This window comes from Eschrichtius robustus, chromosome 14 (assembly GCF_028021215.1).
Source record: "Eschrichtius robustus isolate mEscRob2 chromosome 14, mEscRob2.pri, whole genome shotgun sequence".
Taxonomy (NCBI): Eukaryota; Metazoa; Chordata; class Mammalia; order Artiodactyla; family Eschrichtiidae; genus Eschrichtius; species Eschrichtius robustus.
This window is the reverse complement of record NC_090837.1, coordinates 30,154,403-30,179,630: the sequence shown is the minus strand read 5'-3', so window position 1 is coordinate 30,179,630 and position 25,228 is coordinate 30,154,403. Positions and strand designations below refer to the sequence as shown.

The 25,228-nt window shown below is 46.4% G+C and overlaps 1 protein-coding gene across 4 annotated transcripts in view; it reads right to left on the bottom strand.

Annotated features, from left to right (window-relative positions):
• Window positions 1–343: 343 nt before the first annotated feature.
• Window positions 344–25,228, bottom strand: part of PIEZO2 (piezo type mechanosensitive ion channel component 2) — a 347,028-nt gene continuing 322,143 nt past the window's right edge. For 2 of the 4 annotated variants that reach the window (XM_068562413.1, XM_068562414.1), the window contains 13 exons: window positions 24,387–24,639; window positions 23,275–23,407; window positions 22,044–22,191; window positions 21,738–21,952; window positions 15,301–15,459; window positions 12,775–12,922; window positions 11,376–11,564; window positions 10,987–11,079; window positions 9,617–9,789; window positions 7,258–7,386; window positions 5,980–6,059; window positions 4,752–4,935; window positions 344–3,481 (listed from right to left, as the gene is read on the bottom strand). In XM_068562413.1, coding sequence (XP_068418514.1) covers window positions 3,229–3,481; window positions 4,752–4,935; window positions 5,980–6,059; window positions 7,258–7,386; window positions 9,617–9,789; window positions 10,987–11,079; window positions 11,376–11,564; window positions 12,775–12,922; window positions 15,301–15,459; window positions 21,738–21,952; window positions 22,044–22,191; window positions 23,275–23,407; window positions 24,387–24,639 — 2,157 coding nt within the window. In that variant the 3' untranslated portion in view covers window positions 344–3,228. Of the gene's footprint in view, window positions 3,482–4,751; window positions 4,936–5,979; window positions 6,060–7,257; window positions 7,387–9,616; window positions 9,790–10,986; window positions 11,080–11,375; window positions 11,565–12,774; window positions 12,923–15,300; window positions 15,460–21,737; window positions 21,953–22,043; window positions 22,192–23,274; window positions 23,408–24,386; window positions 24,640–25,228 lie in introns of those variants that run through there. The other 2 variants (XM_068562415.1, XM_068562416.1) reach the window with 2 other exon arrangements.

Sequence of the window (25,228 nt, the reverse complement as noted above, 5' to 3'; positions counted from 1 at the left end):
TCTGAGCCATTTCAGAGCCTTCTGGGGACAAAATCTAAAGTGACCACTGGAGGTCCCATGAGGATGCTGGTGATGGAGGATGGACTCGATGTGGGCTCAGGGGAGTTAAGAGGGTCCCCAGGCTGGCTTCCTTCCTCCAGGGGGGACGGCCACATACGTGGCTAATCAGGGGCTAATGACTAAGGGGTTTAGTTTAAAGAAGAAGATCTGGGAGGACTTTTTCTCCCCTATTCTGCGTGGGTTTTTCCATGGGGAAGAATAGCATCACTGTAATATTCCTGGTCTTTCCCCACTTTCATATTCATTCCCCCCACTGAGCTTTTATCAATATTACAGGTGGCTTTTTTATTGAAACAATTTTTTTAGAGCAGTTTTGGGTTCACAGCAAAATTGAGAGGAAGGTACACAGATTTCCCATAGACTTCCGGACCCACACATGCACAGTCTCCCCCATTATCAGCATCCCCCGCCAGATGGGACGTTTGTTACAAATGAGGACCTGACATTGACACATCATTGTCACCCAAAGGCCATAGTTTACATTACAGTTCACTCTTGGTGTTGTACAGTCTATGGGTCTGGACAAATGTATTATATGACATGTATCCAACATTACAGTTTCACACAGAGTATTTTCACTGCCCTACAATCTCAGCTCTGCCTGTTCATCCCTTCCTTCCGCCTTAACCCCTGACAACCATTGATCTCTTACTGTCTCCATAGTTTTGCCTTTTCCAGAACGTCATATATTTGGAATCATACAGTATGTAGCCTTTTCAGATTGGCTTCTTTCACTGAGTAAAATGCATTTATGTTTCCCCCATGTCTTTTCATGTCCTGAGAGCTCATTTCTTTTTACTGCAGAATACTATTCCATTGTCTGGATTCTAACACAGTTTTATTTATTTATCCATTCACCTACCGAAGGACATCTTTGTTGCTTCCAAGATTTTGGCAATTATGCATAAAGCATCCAGATGCTGGGCCTTTGCTCAGGAGCTGGAAGGGTGGCCCCAGCTTGCCAGCACCCCCGGGGCTGAATGAAGCCCCATGTCCCTCTGCCTGGTCCTCCCTCCTCACTGGCCAGACCCCACCCCCCCCCCAGGTCCTTGGGGACGGTCCCTCTCAGAGCTAGCTCCAGAGAACATATTCTAAGGGGACATGTGTCCCTCATCTCTGGGCTGGGTCTGGTGCTCATTTGAGGCTGAGGATTAAGCCGGTTACAGCTTGCTGATCCCTTCACGTTGTCAGATAACTGGGCTGAACAGGGTCGTGACAGGCTGGCCGGGGGTCCCAGCAGAGGCACCTCCTTCTCTGGGGAGTCCCACTCCAGCACAGGCCTCGGCAGGACTGGCCCTTCTACATCTCTCTGTGTCGTTCTGTGTCCTCCCTCCTCCACACCTGAGGCTTTTTCTTGAACCATGGGACCTGTTTACCATCCTGGCATCCTTTACCTCTACTCCTGTTAGAAGGATTCCTATTCCTTTTCTTCCTAAATATGCTGTAATGTGCTCTCTCTCGGGGTCCCCTGCTGACATTTTTAAAAGAATGAATTCACAACCAGGAATGTGCAGGAAGACGCTTCCTGCTGTCGGGAAATCAAGTGTGGGCTGAAGAGCTCCCTGAGTGCTCTGAGTTTATTGCTACGACGACAAGCATTTCTCTAAGCAGGGGGGAGGCAGGCGGCTTTCACGGCTGAAGCACAGGTTCGCACTGATTCCCTAGAAGACACGGGGCATCAGTTGAACTCTCTGTTTTAAAAGATCCATATTCACTGTAATGGTTTCCTTCTGGGAAGTTAATTTCTCACCAGTTGTTTCCTGCTTTTATTATTCCCATAGAGCACCCACATGAGAAAACCCACAATGCAACCAACAAGAAGTGGATTCTTAGTTGATTTTTTTAGCTCCCGGTACACAGTACAGAGAAGTCGCTTTTCCTAGTTCATGCAGTAAGGCAGAGTGAAGAGTATTCTTAGAGTGACTTTGCAGGATGTGCTTTATTTTGTCAGTCCTGAACCCAAACTACAGAGGATCATTTTTTGGGGGGACATAGTCTAGTCCATTCGATGATTCTTCTCAGAAACTGTCTTTTAATATGGAATGAAAACTACATTTCAATCATCAGCTTTTCATGCTACATTGTTATTTCATGAAGAGGTTGTATGACCCATAATAATAATTTAAGAAAAGGCCATTTGTTTATTTCCCCAAGCTCAATATACATATTTCTTCCATAATTTTGAACTTAAAAAAACCCGTCTCAGATGTAAAAATGTGAATTGGAATATGTAAACTCGTTGATAGACCTGAAAAACAGGGGAAAAAAAATGTCACATACTGGAAAAACCACTGCCGTGAATCATGGAAATGGGAGGAAGCGTCGGGGGTGGGGCAGAGGAGAGCTCAGACCTCAGTCAGTAAAGGTGACAACGTCCAAGGACCCCGCCTCCAGCTGGGCGTCGGTGTTTCACGGGGAGCAGTAACTCTCTGAACCAGAAAACCACCAGGTCGGAGTGAGTCACCACCTGGGCCTCAGCAACACCATGTCCACGTATTTGTTTTGCTGCTTTTTTTTCCTGAGAGGTCACTGGTGTTTAATGGAAAGATTTCTCATTAGTCTTCAGTCAAGGTAAGGCAGTAAGTGTCACTAATGTTTTCTTTTTGCTTAGAATGAGGCTTATCCTTCCACTGGCATCGCCATGGGTCACCGGCCCCCTCCCTCTTTCCCCCCTGGACATATGTGTAGGAGTTTTCAGCCCCCGTTCTGTTGCGTATTCGGGGTGCAGGGCCCCCGTCCTCCTCACAGCAGCGTCCCCTTGGCCGCAGAGCCCCGTGCATTGCATTGCATTGTAGCGTCTCTTCGGAGGGCACCGTCCCTCACAGGAGAAGGCCTTTCCTTCCTTCTCCTCCTCCTGTTCTGTTTCTCTGAGGGACGAGACCCATCAATGACTCCTCCACATAGTCGATCAGACTGCAGGACACCGGGGACTGAAACATAAAGCGAGTAGCCCTGATTTCAGAGGAATGGAATTACAAGGGACATTTCGAGAGTGCCTTTGCTCGGAGCTCTGAGGGCACAAGGAAGCCCACTCCTTCTGCACCAGTCAGAAGAGAGACCGTTTCCACCGAATTAGAAGTGCTTAGCTCTTAGGAGAGTATTGTGCTTTTCTTGTTTTCTTTGGAAAATTCCAATGTGAACTTGGCTTGTGGTCTGTGGCCTGGGGCGTCAGTTTGTTTTCTCCCTGGTCCATTTGATCATGGTTTCTGGCGAACGGTACAGGAATATTAATTTGGCATAGAGGTCCTCCTCCAATTCCAGCTCCCCGGTCTCTCGAACTAAAAAAATATCTGTGCACAACTTCAAAATCCGATCCACATTTGGAAGCTCTTCAAACATGATGGAGTGAGAAATCCCACTGAAGAATTCACGGACAAACTTCCCAATCACCAGGACCACCGAAGCGTAGAGGCCCATGATACTGAAAAAAAAAAATGAGGTAGAAATGTATCTGGCCGTTACATATGGTTAAGAGAACATGCCTACAAGAAAAAGAAAATGAACATTTTCCCTCAAACGCCATAAAAGACATGATAGACTTACCAAAGCTTAAGTTGTTTCCCTTTGGTGAAAACATTGACCTTTTTGCTGATTAAAAAGGTAATGCATGCTCTTTTTTTAAAAAAAAATTACACATTACAGAACTGTAGGACTTGAAAAATGAAAGTCCTTTGAAATCTTACATTCTGGAAACAACCAATGTTAATAGCTTCGTGTATGAACTTCTGGTGGTTTTACTGCATATATTATATGAATAAGCTACATAACATATATGGTAGATAGAGGGGTGGGATAGGGAGGGTGGGAGGGAGACGCAAGAGGGAGGAGATATGGGGATATATGTATATGTATAGCTGATTCACTTTGTTATAAAGCAGACACTAACACACCATTGTAAAGCAATTATACTCTAATAAAGATGTTAAAAAATATATATATATGATGGAAATGCAATTGTTATATACACTTTTCTGTACCTAGGACTTTGTCCTGCCTTCCTCAGAGATTCATGTTTATAATAAAATTCTGGATAGACAATGATTTCTTAAGAGGCTTATTCTGGGAAGTAGAAAACTTTGTACTAGCATCTTGTAGGGGGTGTGCCTGTCCTAGGGTTGAAGTGTCAGAACATGGAGAAATGGTAACATCAGGCATGTCCCAAACTGTGATTTCTAATTGACTCTCTATCTGTTCAGGTCAGAAGGCAATGTTAGCAGAAAAGAGAGAACTCGGCCCATTTCTAGTTTAAGCCCTGAATTGCACTAAACTGTGTTGTAACAGGAAGGAATAGTTAAGAAGCTGGAAATATGGCTTCTGGTCCTATGCTTGGTGGTGGGGCTCACACAAGGCGTTTTTGACATCTTTGGGACTCTGGTTCCTCAGTTTTTAGAACGAAGGGCCCTGTGACAAACCATAATGGAAAGAATATATATATATATATATATATATATATATATATAATCTGAGTCACTTTGCTGTACAGAAGAAATTAACACAACACTGTAAATCAACCAGACTTCAATAAAATTAAAAAATAAAATAAAATAAAATGAAGGGCCAGGGATCTGTGAATTCTAATAATGCAGCTATAGAATTTGAGAATTCTAAGAAGATAAAAGACTTCCCATCTTCAACTTGGTGTGATACAGAAGTGGGCTCTCATAACTGTTAATGGTGAAATGGTTCCTTACCCGTAGCCGGCCAGGAACCCCAGGCTTGGGGGGCTGACCTTGTCATTGAAGACCACCAGCTCCAGGGCCTGCACATGCTGGTTGTAGATTCTATTCCCAGTCAAGTTGAGAACCCACCACTCACTGTTGGATTTAGTTGTATTGTCTCTGGACAAAATGATGGTTATGTTCATGAAATTAGTTTCTGGAGAAGGAGAAACATGAAATCAAATTAGCAGGAGAGTTTATGGATTTAATGCACTTCAGCCATTCTCGGATGAACCAGGATAGCCTGGTTGGTACCCATGGCATCCGGTTCCAGGATGGGGACACACGGGCACATCAGCTCTGTAAGAGGAAAAGGAGGAGGGGGCATGGCGTGGGGGGGGGGGGGTCTCTCTCTTTCTCTAAGAGGCCAGTCCTGTTGCCACATGAGACAGCAGCAAAGTCACAGGGTGAACGGAGACCCATCACCGGAGCATCTTGGCTGACAATTCCAAACAACTAATTAGACGTTTAAAAACCCCCAGTAGCCGACTGTCGATGGAACTGATGGATTCGTTCATGTTACCACCGTTTACTGAGTGCCTTCCAGGAGGAAGGTGCTCCAGGAGGTGCTAAGGGGTCACCAAGTTGCACGCAGCCCGGTTCAATGGGAAAGGCCATGCACACAAGCGCTATTCATGGGCACGTGGCAACCCCCGGCACTGACAAGGTCTGCTAGCTAGGGGAGACCACTTCTGGGTGGTATGATCCCTGAGGGCTTCCCAGAGGAGGTGACTTCTGAGCTGAGTTTTGCTGGCTGAGAGCTTTAATAGATGGAGCCCTACTACTGGTACTCAGTCACCCTCGGGCTGAATCAAGTCCATTTCCTGCCATCTTTTTATTGTTCTTATCGTGGGGCCTTCAGAGTTAACGCTGTATTAGGCAGTTTTCTGCCAAAGATAACGGTTGCTAATAGAAACAAGTAAACAGATTCCGATGAATCAGTTAACATGTCACTGAACGTGGATTTAAGTCAATCAAGTTCTATATCAATGAACAAAGGAAGATGAAGAACACGCCCCCAGGTGAGTAAAGGATCCCTTCTTGCTGGTGGACACAGCCCAGAGCCTTATGCTCCTTGCAAACCATGTCACAGGGGGAAGAAAACTGGAAAGGATCTTGATAAAGGCTGAAAGGCAAACTACAGACGTTGAATAAAAGAAAGACTAAGAAACGTTCTGAAACACTTCCTTCTCATTCTTACCAGATAGAAGTTGCTTTATGGGTTTGGAGTTAGAGTCACTGGGTGCTTTCACGTAGTATGGGTAAATCCTTTCTATGGTCCTGGGCATTAAGAGAAAAAAGGATAATTAAGTTTTAGTTGCTTTACCCATGCAAAATTGTTTTTGTTGTTGTTGTTGTTGCTATTTTTGACCTCACTTCAAACAAGTAATGGGGAGAGTCTTCCTGTAACTACGCGATGTGCAGTCATCATAGTTTATGGGTTTCCATTAAAATCAGAAGTCTCCGAAGCCGAATAAATTCACCAGGTTCTAACCAGGCACTCATGCCAACTCTGTGCCCAAGCTGGTTAATGGCTTAAGAACTGCTGCAGAGATTTTTCCACATCTGTGACTTTTCTGAAGCAAGGGGCTGTCTTTCTTGCTAGGATCCTACCACTCTTCCAATTTTAATTTTTGGGATTTCAAAACCCTCTCTAGTGAAGTGGGCTGCCCGAGCTGATCCAGAGACGGGAGTGAGGTGGGGGGCAGAGGACTGGCGTCCTAGCCCTTAGCCCACCCTGCACACGGGCCACGCCCTCTTCCCAGGGCTGTTTTCTCATCCGGGAAGTGATGGGGGAGGATCCGACGGTTCTCAGGGGCCCTTAGTGTTTAGTGATTGACAAGGGGTACTTTAGGGACCATGTCTGACAGCTGCATCGTGGCAGTCCTCACACGCAGCACTTTGACCTGGGGCTGGGGCAGACGGGGGACAGAGCTGGGCTGCGGCTGGTGGGCATCTGGAATACTTCACTTAGCAGTTCTGGACCAATGGCAGTGTTTTTCTCCTGCTGGTTCTCATATGAGAATCTAAACATCACAGCTCAGATGTTTGGAGTGGAGTATTGTGTGGCAGGATAATATATTAAGATACAGTTTTTTCCCTCAAATTTCTACCCACCCCCTTGCCTTCTTCTCACGCCCATTTGTTAGCCAGGATTTGGTGCCCCAGGGGCAGGGGTAATAGTAGAAAAGGGTCTCCCAGGGCCTTTCCCTGGCTTTTGGTGATTACGGTCAGATGAGAGCAAGGTTTGCTCCCCAGAGAAGAGGTCAGTCCTCCCCGGACGAGCTGGGCACAGGGGGCGGGAGGAGAGCAGACGTGCTTTGACCCAGCCCATCGAGGACTCTTAAGTACAGGCTCACTTGAGTTACCAAAGAAGGAAGAAATGGCGTTTCTTGCACACACAAGTATTTGTAGAGGAGATTTGGACCAGACACACACACACCTTCTAACACTGTATTAAAAATGACAATCAACTTACACTGGCGTTTTGGAACTTTCTGTGTTGTTGCCAGCTATCATTTTAGCAATGTGCTCTCGTGTCGTATTTTTAAGAGGAAAAGAAAGCTTATCTGTTGCTATTTCTGCTTTTGCACCCAGACTCATGTTTCTGTGAAGAAAAAAAGAAGAGCTCAACATCAGTGGTTATTCAGAAGTCTGCAGGAGAGGTTAAAAACTCACTGAACTATTAATCTCACCAAGTTTCACTGGGTCCACAATTGTCAACCTCAACCTGTCCTCCTCACCTTTACAGCCGGCCTCTCAGACATCCAGGGAGGCCTCAGACACCTTTAACACAGATACGGGTGAGGAGGAAGAGTGTGGGGACGCAAGAGAAATCCCTGATGATCTAACAGGGATTCTGAAACACTTTATGTTAACCCAGCGACGTTAGTCTCCATGGGGACTCAGAGAATCTATGTTTTAAAAAGAATGTTCACAATGAGATATCACCTCACACCTGTCAGAATGGCCATAATGCCCATCATTAAAAAGACAAGAGTTAGCAAGTGTTGGTGAGGAGGTGGAGAAAAGGGGACCCTTGTGCACTGTTGGTGGGAATGTAAGTTGCTGCAGCCACTACGGAGAACAGTTTGGAGGTTCCTCAAAAAATTAAAAGTAGAACTACCATGTAACTGAGCAATCCCACTTCTGGGTATTTTTCCAAAGCAAATGAAAACACTAACTCGAAAAGATATCTGCACCCCCATGTTCACTGCAGCATTATTTACAGTAGCCAAGATACAGAAGCAACCTAAGTGTCCCTTGGCAGATAAATGAAGAAAGAAGATGTCATACACACACACACACACACACACACACACACACACACACACACAGGAATATTATTCAGCCATAAAAAAGAATGAAATCTTGCTATTTGTGATAACCTGGATGAAACTTGATGGCATTAGGCTAAGTGAAATAAGTCAGAAATACTGTATAATTTCATTTATATGTGGAATCTAAAAATAAAAACACAAAACCTGAACTCATAGATACAGAGAATGAATTGGTGGTTCCCAGAGGTGGGGGGATGGGGTGGCGGTGAATGAAATGGGTGAAGGGGGTCAAAGGGCACAAACTTCCAGTTATAACATGAGTAAGTCCTGGGGATGTAATGTACAGCATGGTGACTGTAGTTAATCATACTGTACTGTATATTTGAAAGTTGCTAAAAGAGTAGATCTTAAAAGTTCTCCTCACAGGGAAAAAATTTTTGGTAACTGTGTGGTGATGGATGTTAAGTAGACTTCCTGTGATGATCATTTTGAAACGTATACAAATATCAAATCATTATGTTGCACCCCTGTAACTAAAATAATGCTACATGTCAATTATATCTCAATCAAAAGCAGAATGTTCAATCAGAAATTGATTTTTAATTTCTTTTGGTGGCTCTTCAAAGGAAGGGCTAGGAAGTGCATTTTTGCCAGTACAGAACTCCACGTGAGGAGTTTGGGACATTTAAAAGGAGAAAATACAATTAAAGAAGGAGTTCTTTAAATTCTGAGCAGCCTCCTTCAAAATACTTCTTACTATTTCCTTGTGAAGTCAGATTCTAGAAGGCTTTCTTCCTTACCTATCATGATTCTTTCTTAATTCCAACCAAGAAGCTGGTATTGTGGACCCAACAAACCTATCACGTGACTGCCCAGAGTCCTGAGTCACAGCCTGTCATGAAGGAAACTGAGCTAATCAGCCCGGGTATTACGTCCAGGCCCCCCAACGGCCCCCCGGACACGCCGGGCTTTCGGATGCAAGAACGTTTTGCGAGACGTGCTGCGTGGTGGCCGCAGGCTGGCCAGAGGCTCAGGTGGGGTGGGAAGGAATCTCCCTGCTCTCCCGTCCTGGGACTGCCCAGAGGCTCTCCCAGCTCAGGCTCGGAGAAAAGAGCTGCTGGGGCTCCCCAAGTGCTGGAGGCCGGCAAGGGAGAATCAGGGTTCCCAGCGCTGCAAGTCCTTTGTGATTAAGACCAGACCCCAAGCTCAGGGAAATCTTACACTTCACCCGACTCAGTTTCATGTTATGAGTCACCACCCTGTTTCTTTTCTCTCCACCTTTCTCTCTTGGTCACAGATCTCATTGCCAGCCTCGTTAAAGCTGAAGTTAGTAGAAAAAAGGAAAACTAAGAAGTTCTTCGTTTTGTCAACGATTCCCAGGCAAATCGTTATTTAATAAACAAAAACGTTAGCTGTAGCATCGAATGAACGTTCCCAGGAAGTACTGTGAACCGAGATCCGAATTAATCTGAGGTGTGTATCCTTCCACACCCCCCAACCCCCGCCCCGAGTTCAGGTTGGGGAAGGGGGAATTATGCATGGAAATACAGTAACTACCTCTGCACACTCCATGAAAAAACAACAGAGAAGCTACTATTGGGATCCATGAGCTCGTGTATCATTTTCTGCTTACTGGGAGGGCTGATGGTCCACAAAGAATTTGAGTTTCCTTCCAGTTCTGCTACTGTTATGTCTTCTTTTTCATAATTTTCCAGAAATTGCATAGCACCCTGTGTGCACACAAATACACTTGCATAAATAGATCACATACTTGAGGATGTGTAAGAAAGTAACTAGTCTTCCCTTTAACTGACCGTATCCAGGGGGAATCTCTTCCTCTGAAAGGCACCTCCCTACAATGGGCTGCCTGGTGTGTTCTGACACTGACAGCTCCAGTCACATCACCAAACCCCAGTGGTGATTCTGCCACACCCACGGCCATGGAATCATTCCAATCAAACAGTGAAGGAAAATCAGATGATTTAGTGTCATTTTTTCCTTCCCACCGAAGAAAGACATTTATCAACTATTGGGGAACGTCCGTCTCATGAGAGAGTCAAATTTAATCCACCCAGGACATCCGGGCCCTTCCTCACAGCTGTGTACTCCTCAAGATTACTTTTGACAGTGTGCACTTACAGGCCGATCATTTTGCAAAAGAGAACAGCATCTGTTTGCCTAATCACTTTATTTAAATAAAAAGCATCATCTGTAAAGCCAATTTTAATTATGAAGAATCATGCTACCATCTTATTGAAAGCACGGAATGTAGAGAAAAGGATGGTGTCCGCCACAGCTCTGTCACCAGAACATCACACCTGTTTTATACAGTAGAGGATGCATAGCTTAATTTTTAAAATCATTTTAAAAATAATAGTATCTTTTTAAAGTTATGTTTCATTTTGAGAAATTTTCATGCCATGAAATCATCTTTGTAATGATTATCTTATTACAAAGGAAGCTGCTTGAAAAATCTGCTGTAATTGATTCACTCATTCCCTACTTGTTGAATCCCAAATTGCCTCTAGTTCTTACTAATGTGGAGCATGCCATCACAAACAGGCACCTGCTTGGAGCTTTTCCATATTTTGAATGATTTCCTTAGGACAGATTCCCTACCAGTTAAAGGGATCAATATCTACCACAATTTAAAAAATTTAAAAAGGATCAACACCTGTTGTGCTTATCATGAAAATACTCTGAATTAGAATTATGTTTATTATCACTTGTGTCTGATAATACAGACATAACATCTTAGATGATCAAAGTGGCCAGTGGCCAGGAACCTGCTGTTTGTAACTAATAACCCCCAGAAAGTCCTGCCCACCAGCTCAGGCCATGGCAAAGTGGTGAATAAATCAGGTGACAACAGTCAGCTGGTCGATATGACAGGTGTTCATCGAGACCGACTCCATGCGTTTACTTACAGTGTCCTTAGAAAAAGCTTTAATAAATTTATTAAACTTTGGCTGGTCCATAACTTTCAGCTGGCTCTGCTGGGCACTCATTGTGAAAATAGGCTGGAAAACAAAGACACACAGGACGGTTAATATTCCAAAGCACTTCTCTGCATCCTGGGTTCCAAGAAAAATATTAGGTCGTGTATCACCCACAACCAGAACAGAACTCTGCCTTCACTGTCTTCTGCACCTTAGCTCACATATCACATATTTGCACAACAGTCAAAATTCAGACAGGAAATATGTCCGCAAAACCTAAGTAAGTCCTCTGGGTGGTGATCAGGGAAAAGCACGGCTGGGCAAGGCACTGGCAGGGGCCGGGGGAGGGGGGAGTCCCCGGAGGGAGGCGCGGTTACCTGGTACCCGCCCAGGGTAATTGTGACCGAGACGTCCAGGGGCTGGTTGATGACCCCGGCGACAGATTTGACCAGAGACATGAAGAGCAGAGGGAACCAGACAATACAGATGAGCAGGACGATGATCATCCCCCCCATCCCGTACTTGACCACCTTCTTCTTCTTCTGCCCCCGGGGCTGCGGGTACCTCTGCAACAGAAGGGCCACGCGCTCAGGCGGGGTCCCCGGGGAGAAGCGGGTGGGGGAAGGGCGGGCGCTCTAACCATGGGGTCCGCCCTGGATTGGGTCCTGAATCTGCTCTGAATCTACCCTGTCCCAACCCGGGAACAAGGCAGGCAGTGATGCAGGGCTGCGAGGAGCCCACGACACAGGCCCACGGGGATAACACAGGGTCCATCACGGCCTGAGCGGCTTTCTCCTTGACAGGGCTGTGTGGGTTTGCTGGGGGCTGACCTATGGACCAAGGGACCAAAGCCTCTGCTGAATGAACCTCTGGTTTTAAGGGGTCAGGCGAGATAAGGACATTTTAAATTCCTGAGTATTCAAAACCTGTGCCTTTCAACGGGTTCCTCCCCAGCATGGTGGGCGGAAAACATTTTAACTTCGTTCATGACACGCGTTGTCAGGACCACGCTGTCCAAGCTGGAATCACCTCTGTTTGCTGCATCAAGGGCTCCCCAGCTCCAAGCTCAGGCTGCGGGCCGCGGAGGGCCCAGCTTTGCCACGTGCCGTGGAAACCGCTCGGTCTACAGGCCTGTTCGTTGCTTAGCTGCTGCTTCTCTAGGACCTGTTTCCCTTCAGGGCTACTCAGGAGGCTGGACTACATCCCTTAAAATAACAGTAATTCTATCCATATGTCAACCTTAATATCCAACCTAGCAGAATATGCAAATATTTGCACTTCCATTTCCTTTGCACAGGATGTTACATTGTCTGTCCCTCATCAAAGAGTGAATCAGAGGGTGAGCCTGAGTCCCAGCCACCTGACCCCACTTTTCTCCAGCACATCTCATTCCCTCCTGCTCTCAAATGAGCCACTTCAGAATTATTGGGTTGTACAGCAATATACCTTCTTCTTAAAATAACCACAATATACAGCTGCCAGAAGAAGAGCAAATCTGGATGCTATTCTCACTAAGGCAACAGCAGCAATATACCTTCTTCTTAAAATGACCACAATATACAGCTGCCAGAAGAAGAACAAATCTGGATGCTATTCTCACTAAGGCGACAGTGGGTCCAAGATTCCTAACTCGCGTGGGGTGAAATCAGTGGGGCATTTATAGGTCCTAGTAGTTTCTGCTTCATTTATTTGGCTGGAAAACTTGCAGAAGTTCCTATTAATAACAGCCTGTATCTAAGAGAAACAAACAGGGCTAAGGCATCATTACTGGCTTACTTTTTCCGACTCCCGCCAACACTTGAGGATGAATATGTGAGCGTAGATGTCCTCCACACAGATCCAGCTGGACAGGCTCAGGGTCGTGTCTGTCCACACCCAGTCCATCACGGCCCTCAGCTCCGTCAGAAAAGGGACGAGGCGGAACCTGGCAGGAACCACGTCTTGTTACAGGGACAGTTGTGGGGTGGGCCCCCATCACCTGGCCAATCCCGAGGGCTCATGGAGGTCCTGATTGTTTCAGCCCTTACAACTTAGAAAAAATGCTCAAGGTGACCACTATGGTCAAATCCAACTTGGAATACAACTGCTTTTCATTGTAAGTCCAATAGAGGATTTTTGTTTTTTGACAAAAATACCTTTTTGAAAAAGGTATTTTTCATTTTTAAACTTAATTTTTTTTTTTTTTTTTGCTGATGGTCTTAGCAAACTGGAATTCCCTTTTCAAATAAGTTTGAAGGGTCTTCAGTTCCTTTCATTAAAGTCATGGTTTTCATTGTACAAGTCTTTCACTTGGCTACATTTATCTTTGGCTAAATTTAACATACAACTGACTTCTATATGTTGATTTTATATCCTGCAACTTCACTGAATGAAAATGTTGATTAGTTCCAACAGGTTTGAGTGAGTCTTTAGGATTTTCTCTATATAAAGATCATATGGGGGGAGGGATAAATTAGGAAGTTGGAATTAACATCTACACACCACTATATATAAAATAGATAACCAACAAGGACCTACTGTATAGCACAGGGAACTATACTCAGTATTTTGTAATAACCTATAAGGTTATGTGTGTGTGTGTGTGTGTGTGTGTGTGTGTGTGTGTGTGTGTGTGTGTGTGTATACCGGAGTCACTTTGCTGTGAAGCAGAAAGTAACACAACATTGTAAATCAACGATACTTCAGTTAAAAAAAAATTTTTTAAAAGGTCATATCATCTGCAAACATAATTTTACGTTTTTATTTTTATTTATTTTTTCAAGTTGCTGGGTTTTTTTTCTTTTCTCATTTTTTTTCTTCTTTTTTTGGTGCTTTCTTTCACTCAACTTTTTGGTTTTTTTAAAATTTTATTTTATATTGGAGTATAGCTGATTAACAGTGTTGTGTTAGTTTCAGGTGTACAGCAAAGTGATTCAGTTATACATATACATGTATATATTCTTTTTCAAATTCTTTTCCCATTTAGGTTGTTAAAGAATATTGAGCAGAGTTCCCTGTGCTATACAGTAGGTTCTTGTTGGTTATCCATTTTAAATATAGCACTGTGTACATTTCAATCCCAAACTCCCTAACTATCCCTTCCCCACTGGTAACCATAAGTTCATTCTTTAAGTCTGTGAGTCTGTTTCTGTTTTGTAAATAAGTTCATTTTAAACATTTGCTTCTGCTATGAGAATCTGCTGGTCATAGGATTATTGAATTACGGGGGCTTTGCTGTCGAATGAGCTAGGGAAGGTTATACTCTTGGTCGGGGAAAGATGAGGACAGGTGAGAAGAGTCATCAGGCGCGGCCACGTCATCGGGGGCACAGCAGGGCCCACGGCTGGGGGACCTACTGGGTGACTGAGGCTATGGAGACCCTGGCTCAGTCCCTTGTATTTCAGCTGGAAGTGGGATGGCCTGGGCTCCTCTGGGGTCTGGGTTTGGTCCTTGTTTCTTGACCGACACAGAGCTCCTTCCAGGCTGGGGCTCATCCCAGACCCTCCCAGCGGCTTGGGTTGCCACCCGGATTTCTCCCCTGAGCTCCTCAGCTTTGAGGGGGCGCACTATTCCACCCCCTTGAAGAGGTGTCAGGCGCCCTCCCCACACGGGGCAGCACGCAGTGAAACTCTGACACGCGTGGTGGTTCTCAACTTCCGGGCACACTCAACGCTCCTCCGTGACTGAGTCCCCGGTCCCCACGCCTGGTTCTCCAGGGGCCAGCAGCGCCCCAGCAGCCTGACCCTTCACCCCGTGGTATAATCTCCATGGGAACCAGGAGGGGATGCTCACACCGAAACCCTCGCACGGAAGAACCAACATGCCCGTGTGAGTGGTGATAACTTCCTACCAGGAACAGGCAAGTCGCGTGGCATTCAGGTTGACATTAGGTGACATTGGTGGAATCAAGGCCCCTCCCATGGATGGCTTGTTGCACAAGCAAAATTCCAGAGGCATTTTGGAGCACTCCAGATTCCAAATATTCTGTTGCATTGTGCCCAGAATATATTAATACTTAGGATCATGGACCCCGATTTTTCATCCTGAAATATTATCAGTGTAATTATACACGATACAGAAATAGAAAACGAACCCACGCGGCTGACTTTAGAGCAGCATCCTGGCCAGGTGGGTGGAACCACACACAAAAAGGTGTTTCAAGGGCCACACATGCTCTCCTGTCAAACACTGTAGGAGCCCTGCAGGGACCCACACGCTGAGGTCACCAGCTTCTTCTCCACTCCTTCCCAGGGAGGGGACACAATGCCGTCCCGCGGCCAGCCCCGCTCTGTGAGTGGCTGTGACAGCACAGAGCGTCCTCACCCTTGAAACAAGAAGAGATTGACGTAGTTGTAGCTCTTGGTGAGGAAGTTTCCGAGGACCCGCGTCGGGTAGCCGCAGCGGATCTGGTAGGCGGACAACCCGAAATACACGCATTTCACGAAGTACCAAAGCTGGGCGACCAGGTTCTGGCTGAATTTCCTGAGATGTGAAAACACAGAAAAGTGGAGGGATGGAATACTCTTCTGGAACAAAAGGACACCAGTTTAGCGTGAAAAAAAAAAAAAAGCCTAATTGCCCATCTGGCACTTAAAGACAATTCAGTAAATTCTCTCCACATAGTGGATCTCTTCAAAAGGCAAGAGGTGGGGTCAGAAAATCTAATGATTAAAAAAAATTGCTATGAATGTGCCCCCAATTTATTAGAGCATTATTCAGTTGTTTCAGCCATCATTAAAATAAATTACTGTTAAGTGAATTTACTAATAAACATTTTCTCAGGACTTGGATGGTGCTGCTATCACGGTCCAAATTAAAGCTCAACAAAGAAAAGACCAAAATGTGTTTTTTTATTTGACAGGATGCCTGATTTGGAAGATGTAGGAAAAAGAATTCTGAGAAATGAACCCCCATTTTTGTTTTTGCTATACATACATAAGACAGGTCAGGGATTAATACATTTTTGACACCTGGATTTTGGTTCCAGTTCTGTTTGCTATGGAGTTTGTGCCTCAAGCCATCATTTTTCTAAACATTAATGTCTTTATTTGAAAAGTTTCCCTCGCTCTAAAGATCCATGACTCTCTGGTCTACTAACTTGCCTTTTTCTAATGACATCCTCAGAGCTAGAGATGGTAGTCCCTTCTCCTGGTGGACAGTTAATGAAGAGACCCGTAGTGTGGAACAGTTCATGAATGCTAGCGTAAGTCTGAGCAAAAACTTACTGGAACTAAATTTCACACTAGAAAAAAAATTAGAACACATTTTCAAAGAACGATGACCTATAGGATCATTTTTAACTCTGGATAAATGCGGCATTCTGTGAGTCTTAAACATGATGAGTACAAATCTTTAAAAATTAATCAGACTTTCAACTCAGTAAGACTTGAGTATAGTCTTCCCTGGGTTTAAAATTAAGAGCGATACTTTAAGCTTTTTAGACAAAGCAGTGTATTACTCTTTATGTTGTATCCTGGATTTGTCTTATTAATTTTCAATTTTGTTATCAGAAGAAAACATGTACTATTTTTTTATTGAAAACAGCTATTCTTTAGTTGACAAGATCTAAGAACAAGCCAGGAGCATGTGGGCCTATGTGTCTGGGGGCCTAGAGGCCTCCACGTGGATGTCGGCAGCTAAAGATCTCAGAAATGTTGCTTATGAGTGTCTCTGCTGTGGAGAAACCCAGCCTCGGTATTTCAGGACCTAATGAATTACTTTAACTGCATTTGACCATGGTGGGCGCTTGACAAGTTACCAGTAAGATATCAGATACCTTACGGAGAGCCCCCATCAACTATCCAGTTACTCATCTTTCTAGGAACTGTCCATATTGGTAGAACTTCAGGACATAACATGTTTTTTTTATCTCTCCAGGAAAATGCCCTTTGATTTTACAGATACTTGATATAAAAACTACATGGGAAAGAATTCTTCTATATTTATCAAAATTATAATCAAAGACTTAAAACTGTGTTGCCTTCTATTCTTTATAAAAGGTCCAACCCCTGTTTTACCCACTAAAAAAAATTGCCTTTCTATGGTGTTAAAGTGGGTCAACTTGGAATAAGTACTAGTTAACCTACAGATCCTGAAGCAATCATGTTAACCGTAATTAGGGACACTGAGGTTGTCCTGTACTGGGACGCGTTTGTCTGTGGCGTCTCTACATGGTTTATTCCCGGAGGCTGGAGTCACGCCCTCCCCGTCTCCCTCGGCACCTACCGTGCAGAGCTGTGTAGACTGTAGGGAACCCCTGGATATTTGTGGGCTAAATGATGTGATGCACACAGAAAAAGCCATTTATCAGATAAATTATTCAAGATATCCGAGCTTCCTTGTCCTCAATGTTATGACCGGTAGCCCTAATTTTCTTCTGTAGAGCTTAAAAGACTCCTAATCTATTTCTCCCCTTATGCTTTCCTTCTTTGGAAAGGATTTAGACAATATGACTATTAATCAATGGTTTCTCTTTAAACAATGAATGAAATTTTCAGTAACAATATTTGAAGGAGGAAAAATGAATTTTGGAGGTTAAAGAGTAGCAGCACAGTTTGAAATGTCAAGAAATTATGTTGTCACTGACATGCCGGCAGTGATGCCCGAGGCTCACCAATCCTAACACATCTTGAATTAAAGATCCAAAACCAAAGACAGGAGAGTCTGTTGCACTAGGGATGACCATTAGCTGAGACCCAAAGGTGAGATCCCAGGAGAAGAAAGGACCTGTGTGGCCATAGTTTGGTGACTCTCACAGTGTCGGGAGCCTGGGAGCCCAGTGTGTGAAAGGCCGACGGGTCCTTGCTTTATTCACATGGGTGTCACAGCCCTTTTCTCCTGGTCTGCTGCCCTGGGCCTAAGAGGTGCTCGATAAACGTGAAATTGAATTGAATATGCACGATTTGTAAGACACCCCGGAGAAGCTCTCATTCATTCGGTCCTTATAGCAGATGTTTCAGCCATGTTTGGTTGGCAGGTGTTGTCGCTATGCTGTTGACCTCCTCAAAAGCCTGGCAGGACAGCGTGGTCGCCAGAAGAATGCCCCCAGCCCCCACTCAAAGATGTGCACGTCCTAGTCCCCAGAACCTGGGAACGTGTGACCTCCCATGGCAAAGAGGACTTGACAGACGTGCTAAGGTCGGGGACCTGGAGAGGGGGGAGCACCCGGGGATGCCCAGGTGGCCTCACAGTCAGTGAGTCCTTAGCGGGAGAGAGCCTTGCTCAGCCATGGGTAGAGGGAGACGCGGCAGGGGAACAGATGCTGGGTTTGAAGATGGAGGAGGAGACCACAGGTGCAGAGCATGGGCATCTCTGGAAGCTGGAAGAGGGCAGGGGGTGGATTCTCCCCTGGAGCCTCCAGAGAGAACCACAGCCCTGCCCACACACATGAATCAGTCCAGTGAGACCTGCGTCTGCCCCCTGACCTGCAGAACTGCAAGGCGACACACCTGCATTGCTTTAAACTCTAACTTTGCAGTGGTTTGTTACAGCAGCAACAGGACACCAATACAAGCAGGAATAACCAAACCATTTGCCGATTTGACCTAAAAGGACTAAAATGCTAAAAGGACTCTCAGTGGCTTCACCGTTGCAGTATTTCTGGAAGCTCTGGTCTCTGCTGGACCCCCTGTCAGGACATGGCGAAGATCTAGGCTCTAGGGCTCTGGAACTCTCTCTTGGGACTGGCTGGAATAATCAAATCCTCTTCACACTGCAGAGTGAAATAGTAGGTTGTGTCACCTAAAATAAAAATCTTCTTGGAAGCAAGTACAGGATGCTTCCCATGGGGGCAGGAGTGCGATATACAGTAGATGCAGTATACAGTAGGTATAGTATACAGTAGGTGCAGTGTATGGTAGGTGTAGTATACGGTAGGTGCAGTATACAGTAGGTGCAGTATACATTAGGTGCAGTATATGGTAGGTATAGTATACGGTAGGTGCAGTGTATGGTAGGTATAGTATACGGTAGGTGCTGTATACAGTAGGTGCAGTATACGGTAGGTATAGTATACAGCAGGTGTAGTGTACACTAGGTGTAGTATATGGTAGGTGCATTATACAGTGGGTGTAGTATACAGTAGGTGTGGCACATACATGGTAGGTGCTGTATAGAGTACATGTAGTATATAGTAGGTGCAGTATACAGTAGGTGCAGTATACAGTGGGTGCAGTATACAGTGGGTGCAGTATACGGTAGATGTAGCACACAGTAGGGGCAAGAGCCCTGGGATTGGGGGTTGGCCCCTCCAGTAACTGGCTGAGTGACTCTGGGGAGGTCACACTTCCATATGGGCTCACCTGTCTTCATCTGGAAAATTAGACAGTAGGTCTAGAAAGATTTTTAAGGTCTTTTCTTCTCTGAAGTTAAGAATTTCAATGAGAGCTGCTGGAGAATGCCTCCTTGATGCTTTTAAATATCAGACAAATTACCAAAATCCACCATCCAGCTATCCTGGGTGTTAAATTTGGCTTATTTCTCTGCTTTGAGAGACAGCTATAATTAAATATTTACAGAGAAAATTGTACTTATTCTATCTTAAAGACTAACAAATAAGATTCACAGGGACTTCCCTGGTGGCGCAGTGGTTAAGAATCTGCCTGCCAATGCTGGGGACACGGGTTCTAGCCCTGGTCTGGGAAGATCCCACAAGCCACAGAGCAACTAAGCCCGTGTGCCACAACTACGGCGCCCACGTGCCACAACTACCGAAGCCCACACACCTAGAGCCCGTGCTCCGCAACAAGAGAAGCCACTGCAATGAGAAGCCCGCGCACCGCAACGAAGAGTAGCCCCCACTCGCTGCAACTAGAAAAGGCCCGCGCGCAGCAAGGAAGACCCAACGCAGCCAAAAATAAATTAAAAAAGAAAAACAAAACTATTTAAAAAAAAATAAGATTCACAATGTTCTCATGAACAAATTCTAATATTTTTACAAACGGCTTGCCCTATTCTGAATTATCTTTATCACGTGAGCTACATTTACTCCCCTAGCTTGTGGTGTGGAATGGGAGGCTTACAGAGCTATTGCGTATCTTCTGAGTAACAACACTTTATTTAGTTAGTTCTACTTTAGACTCAGGAAAGATTATCCTAATTCCAATTTTCCTTTTAAAATATTTTCATTGCCACCATTTATTATCACAAAGCAATGATTCCCTAGACTGAGATCAAAAAGTCAGCCTGAATGTTCAGGTGGGGGCAGACGTGAGTCTAGCCATTGGTAGAAGAGACTTGGTTTCCTCGTGGAGAATTACATTTGAGTCGGTTTCTGAACAACATTAGGAAAATCCATTTTTATTACTTGCTACTCCAAAAATGGTGCTTGCCAGCTTGACGGACAGGTTATTCCTAAGACTTGGCTGTGAATGACTCATGAGGTCTGATAAAGAGATCAGAGTGATGGTACACATGAAGACCTTTTCATGACACGTTCTTAAAAAGGTCACTCCTCTCATGTTATGTGGACAGTTCCCCGCGCCCCTTCTGCAGAGCAGACCCTTTGCTTTCATCGTCTACCAGAGCCGATACCAGGCACGCCTCTTTTCACTGCGCTTCACAGATACTGTGATTTTTACAAATGGAAAGTTTGTGGCCACCCTGCGTCCAGCAAGTCTGTCAGCACCATTTTTCCAACAGCATTTGCTCCCTTCGTGTCTCTGTGTCACAATTAGGTAATTCTTGCAATAGTTCAGGCTTTTTCATTACGATCATATTTGTTGTGGTGACCTGTGATCAGTGATCTTTGATGTTACTAGTGTAACTCACTGAAGGCTCAGGTGACGGGTAGCATTTTTTAGCAATACAGTATTTTTAGATTAAGGTATAAACATTGTGTTTTTAATACATAATGCTATTGCACACTTAATATACAGTTTGGTGTAAACATAACTTTTATAGGCACCAGGAAACCAAAAAATTCCTGCCACCCGATTTGTTGCGGTGGTCAGAACCGAACTCGCCATATCCCCAAGGTCTGCCTGCATTTCCCGTTGATAGGGGTCTCCCTGGTTCTTCTATCCTGGACTGACTCATTCATCTGCTCATGCGTGAAGCACCAACTTGGCCCCAGCACTGTTCTGGGTGGAGGCGTGCCCTCTGGTCTGAGATCTGACCTTGGGGAGGGGAGCCCTGCCAGGGGAGGGGAGAGGCTGTGAGGGGGCACCGAGGAGGGTCAGCATGGCCAGAGCTGGGGGCTCAAGGGACAGAGGGAAAGACGGCCTCCAGCCCCCTCCTGGGACAGCACCAGCCCTTCCCTACCCACGTCCTCGGCCTCCAAGGCATCTTCACAGCAATAGTTGTATTAACTGCAGCAGCAGCGGCACGGGGGCTGCCGTGTTTACCCCTCAGAAGGACCCAGTGAGGCAGACCCCTCGTCACCTGCACCCCTTTTCGCTACCAGTTGAGCAGACGCCGTTCTTTTCATCCACTTCTCATGTGACACAGTTTTGCGTCCTCTCATCCCCTTACGCTCTTAACACCGCGCTCCAGTCCGTAGCTCTATCTGCTCAGGTCACAGCACGAGGACCCCAGGTGTGCGCTGACCACTCAGCCTGTCCCCTCCCTATCTGAGAGCACTAGGTCTGAGAATGCGTACAAAATGCAGTGATAATGCTTCTGAGGAATCAGCTCACACCTTGGCTTCACACTGAATTTAATATTGATTAAACCCCCTAACCTTTCCTTCTCCTACGGGCTGATCCTTATGAAACTGTCTGCGTGAAAGTGGCCCCCACGGCTCTAGCTTCCGAAGGCCTTACCTCTCGGTCACACCAGGCAAGATGAAGAACATCCAGAAGTGAATTCCAAACACCAGGATGACCTGGAAGATGACCTTCCCCAGGACCGTCTTCCTGAGGTACAGTGCCCGGTCCACCACCATGGTCCCGAACTGAATGAGGACCATCACCAGGAAGGGCCCTGGGACCTGGTCCTCCGACAGCGAGGAGGTGATGTCGGCCGCGGCTGAATGTTTCTGGGGGGGAGACCACAGGTTCAGGCCCGGTGGCACTCACAGGACAGCATCGCTGGTCCCTGGTGTGCAGTGGCCTTGGTCCCCAACCTACCCCAAAGGCCCAGAAGCCGAAGACGATGATGACAAAGTCGACAGTGTCTGCCAGGAACATGAGCACGTACACGTCGGTCACGGCGCTGTAGTCGGGGTGGATGAGGTTGTAGAAGAACTGTCTGATGGGCACGTAGAGCTGCAGGGTCCTGTCAGACAGACACCCGGAGAGGGGGATGCAGGAGCCACCAGATACAGTGATCAGATCATCCCATCCTCTGCTTCCCTCCTCCCACCAGCTCTCCCTGCCCCCGACCTCAGGACAGTCTGCTGGGGGAAGGGGGCTCCTGCCCCAACAGAGACTGTGCACTAGTTCATGGCCGACGGGACCACAGACCTCTTCTCTCCTTGAAGCATAATGAGCGGTAGCCCCGGAAATGAGGGGCCGGTTTATCCCCTGATTCAATTACTCTCCACCTGTGAAGCCCTGATCCTGCTACCCAGCCCTCTGCGCTTCTGGAACAGGTGTGATAAGCAATGAGGCGAGAGGCCCGGGCCGTGGTGAGAGCAAACGGGGCCTGTGGTCCTGCCTGAGACCCAGTAAATGCCGCGCAGCCCCTGCTCCTCCCATTTCCGACCCTTTGTGTCCCCCGGGTCCCGGGCAGCACCCTGGGCTTTGGAGCTCACCTCGCTCCATCTTTCATGACCCTGTGCCCTGGCCCTGGCTTGTCTGCGCAGCCCCTGTCCCCCTATCTTCACTGTGCTCTGGGTTCTGCCTTCAATTCAAGGCCACATTCAGGTGAGCAGCACCCTCGGTCTCAGAGCCCAGACTCGGGGCCAGCCCTGTTGCACCTCCCCCGTTTCCACTCCTGTCTGCTGCCTGTCACCTGGAGGAGGGGCCTGTGAACTCGGCTGGTGAACTTGGGCTGCGTGACAGACAAACCACTTCCCGCGTGCACCTCGGTTTCCCTCTATGGGGTAAGTGTATCTAAGAACCTTCCAGCTTTGATTTCATTTCCTCTCTGTCTGGTTGGACTCTTTCATATGCCTGGAAATACACACCGTGAGCCCGTGTTCAAATAGAAAAAGTGTGTTTAGAAATGCAGTGGATGTAAAAATAAATCATCCTTATTGGAAAGTGATTTTTAAAAGCAGTATCACAATGGGCTATTTCGTTCTGCCTGAAGCAGATGATGTTTGTGGTGGGAAAAGTCACTTCACTCGTCACCTCCGGGTGATATGGAGTTAGGTGACACCAGCTCCCCAGCCCCAAGGCGTTCTCACGCACTCACTTCTTTATAGTAAAGGCTTTTGCCTTGATTAAGTGTTCTTGAAGCTTCTCCACATAAAGTTCCCGTCTGCTTTTTTGCTTGATGCTCACAGCACTGCCTCCTTTTTGGCTGCTGTTTCGGGTGCTTGTGCTGCCTGAAAATAAAAAGAAACCGAGATGCACCGTGAGTTGCGGGGTTTGTCGACGTAAATATTGCAGAAGCCCCGCCGCCCCCAGGACAGAAGGATGGCTTGAAGCTGTTTAGACGGTGAGACACACAGATGCCCGTAAGAACAGAGGCGGAGAACTTGGAATCTGCAGCCTCAACTCTGCTTCCGTAGCCAAAGGCATCCGTGGGTTTTCACACCCACTGCTGGCTCTTTCCTGGGCCGCTGTGGGACCTCTGTCCCAGGAAGAAGTAGACTGGAGAACAGTTTTTATCATGCTCAGTGGGGTCCCAGGTTTTTGTTGTGGGTTTTCTAGATTGGGTCCAGGACCCATGCCTTTTTTTCAGGTCCAAATTTCTCTAACTGTAAAACAAATATGAGATGACCTGCCAGTGTCTGCCTGAAAAATGTCTTCTGCTGATGAATACAGAGTGTCTGAAAGGCTTCAGACAGGAGCACAGTCAACACAAAAGCCCAGTTACCCCCAGAGGGGCAACTGGAACACATATGTACTTTCCTGTTACTGGCTGTTGAGTAAGAAATTAATAACTAGCTTAGGAAATAACTAAGATGGTTTGGCTAAAAGTTCCCATCGATTAAATCTAAATGCATGTATTTTCAAAATAAATCGTGATTTATACCCAGCAGAATCTCTGGATATGATTTATAACTACCCCGTATCCAACACCCACTAGGTACGAGGCGGCGTGCTGGCCACTTTTCCCCACGACCTGAAATCCTCGTCCCGGGGACGACTCAGACAGACACCCTGGAGAGTGATGCGATCGCCCCGGGCCACACACACACAGCCCAGCCCGGACTCGGAACTCCGTCTGTCTGGCTGCAAAGTACATTCTTTTCACATCACAATTATCCGTCTCCTCGACAGCACCCAACAAACTCGCCTGCCCCGGACCCACTGGAACCAGGGAAATGGTTCAGCCTGGGGACACCGTGTGACAGATACCTCTCTTGGACCTATTGGAGGAAAAGCTGGAGCCCTGGGACGTCTGGGAGCCGCTGCTGGAGCGCTTCCTCCTGATGGCGGCCGGCTGCTCGGGGAAGGTCACGTGCACCGACTCCACGGACGCGGCCAGGTTGACGGACTTCAGGGAGTCGGAGGAGCCCCTCCTACCGTGGCCGAGGGACAGCTCGTCGTCCGAGCCCACCTCGTCAGAGCCGCCGTCGGCGATGTCATCTTCGTCCCACAGGCCGTGGCACTGAGAAGGCAGGGAAGGGACAGCTCAGCCCGCCGTTCCGGGGCGGGGGCTGGGATTCTGCCCTATGACATCCCGGCCACCAGAGCGTCCCTCAGGATAGACGTAAAACAGGGCGACTGTAGCTGACAACACTACTGTACAGCGGAAACTGGCTAGGAGAGTGCGACTTAAATGCTGTCACCAAACAAAGATGGAGGCAGGTGCGGAGGTGTTGGATGCACTACTTAACCAGAGGGAGAGAACCTTTGCCCCATGTATACGTTTATCAAATCACTACATGTACACCTTGAATACCTTACAATTTCATTTGTCAATTATACGTCAATAAAACTTTGTCAATTATACATCAATTATACGTCCATAAAACTGAAATTCAAAAAAAGATTAGAAACCCAAAGCAGTGCAAAGGATTCTAAGAAAGCGTATCATCTATAATTTTCTGACGGTCCCAGCAGAGTGGAGGCAGTTGGTGTAGACCATAGCATTTGGCTCTTCAGTGGAGATGGAGACAGATGATGGGGTGGAAGTCAAACCAGAATCGCGTGGCGGGTTCCCTGAGCGGAAGTGCTTTCCAGCACACATTGCTGTG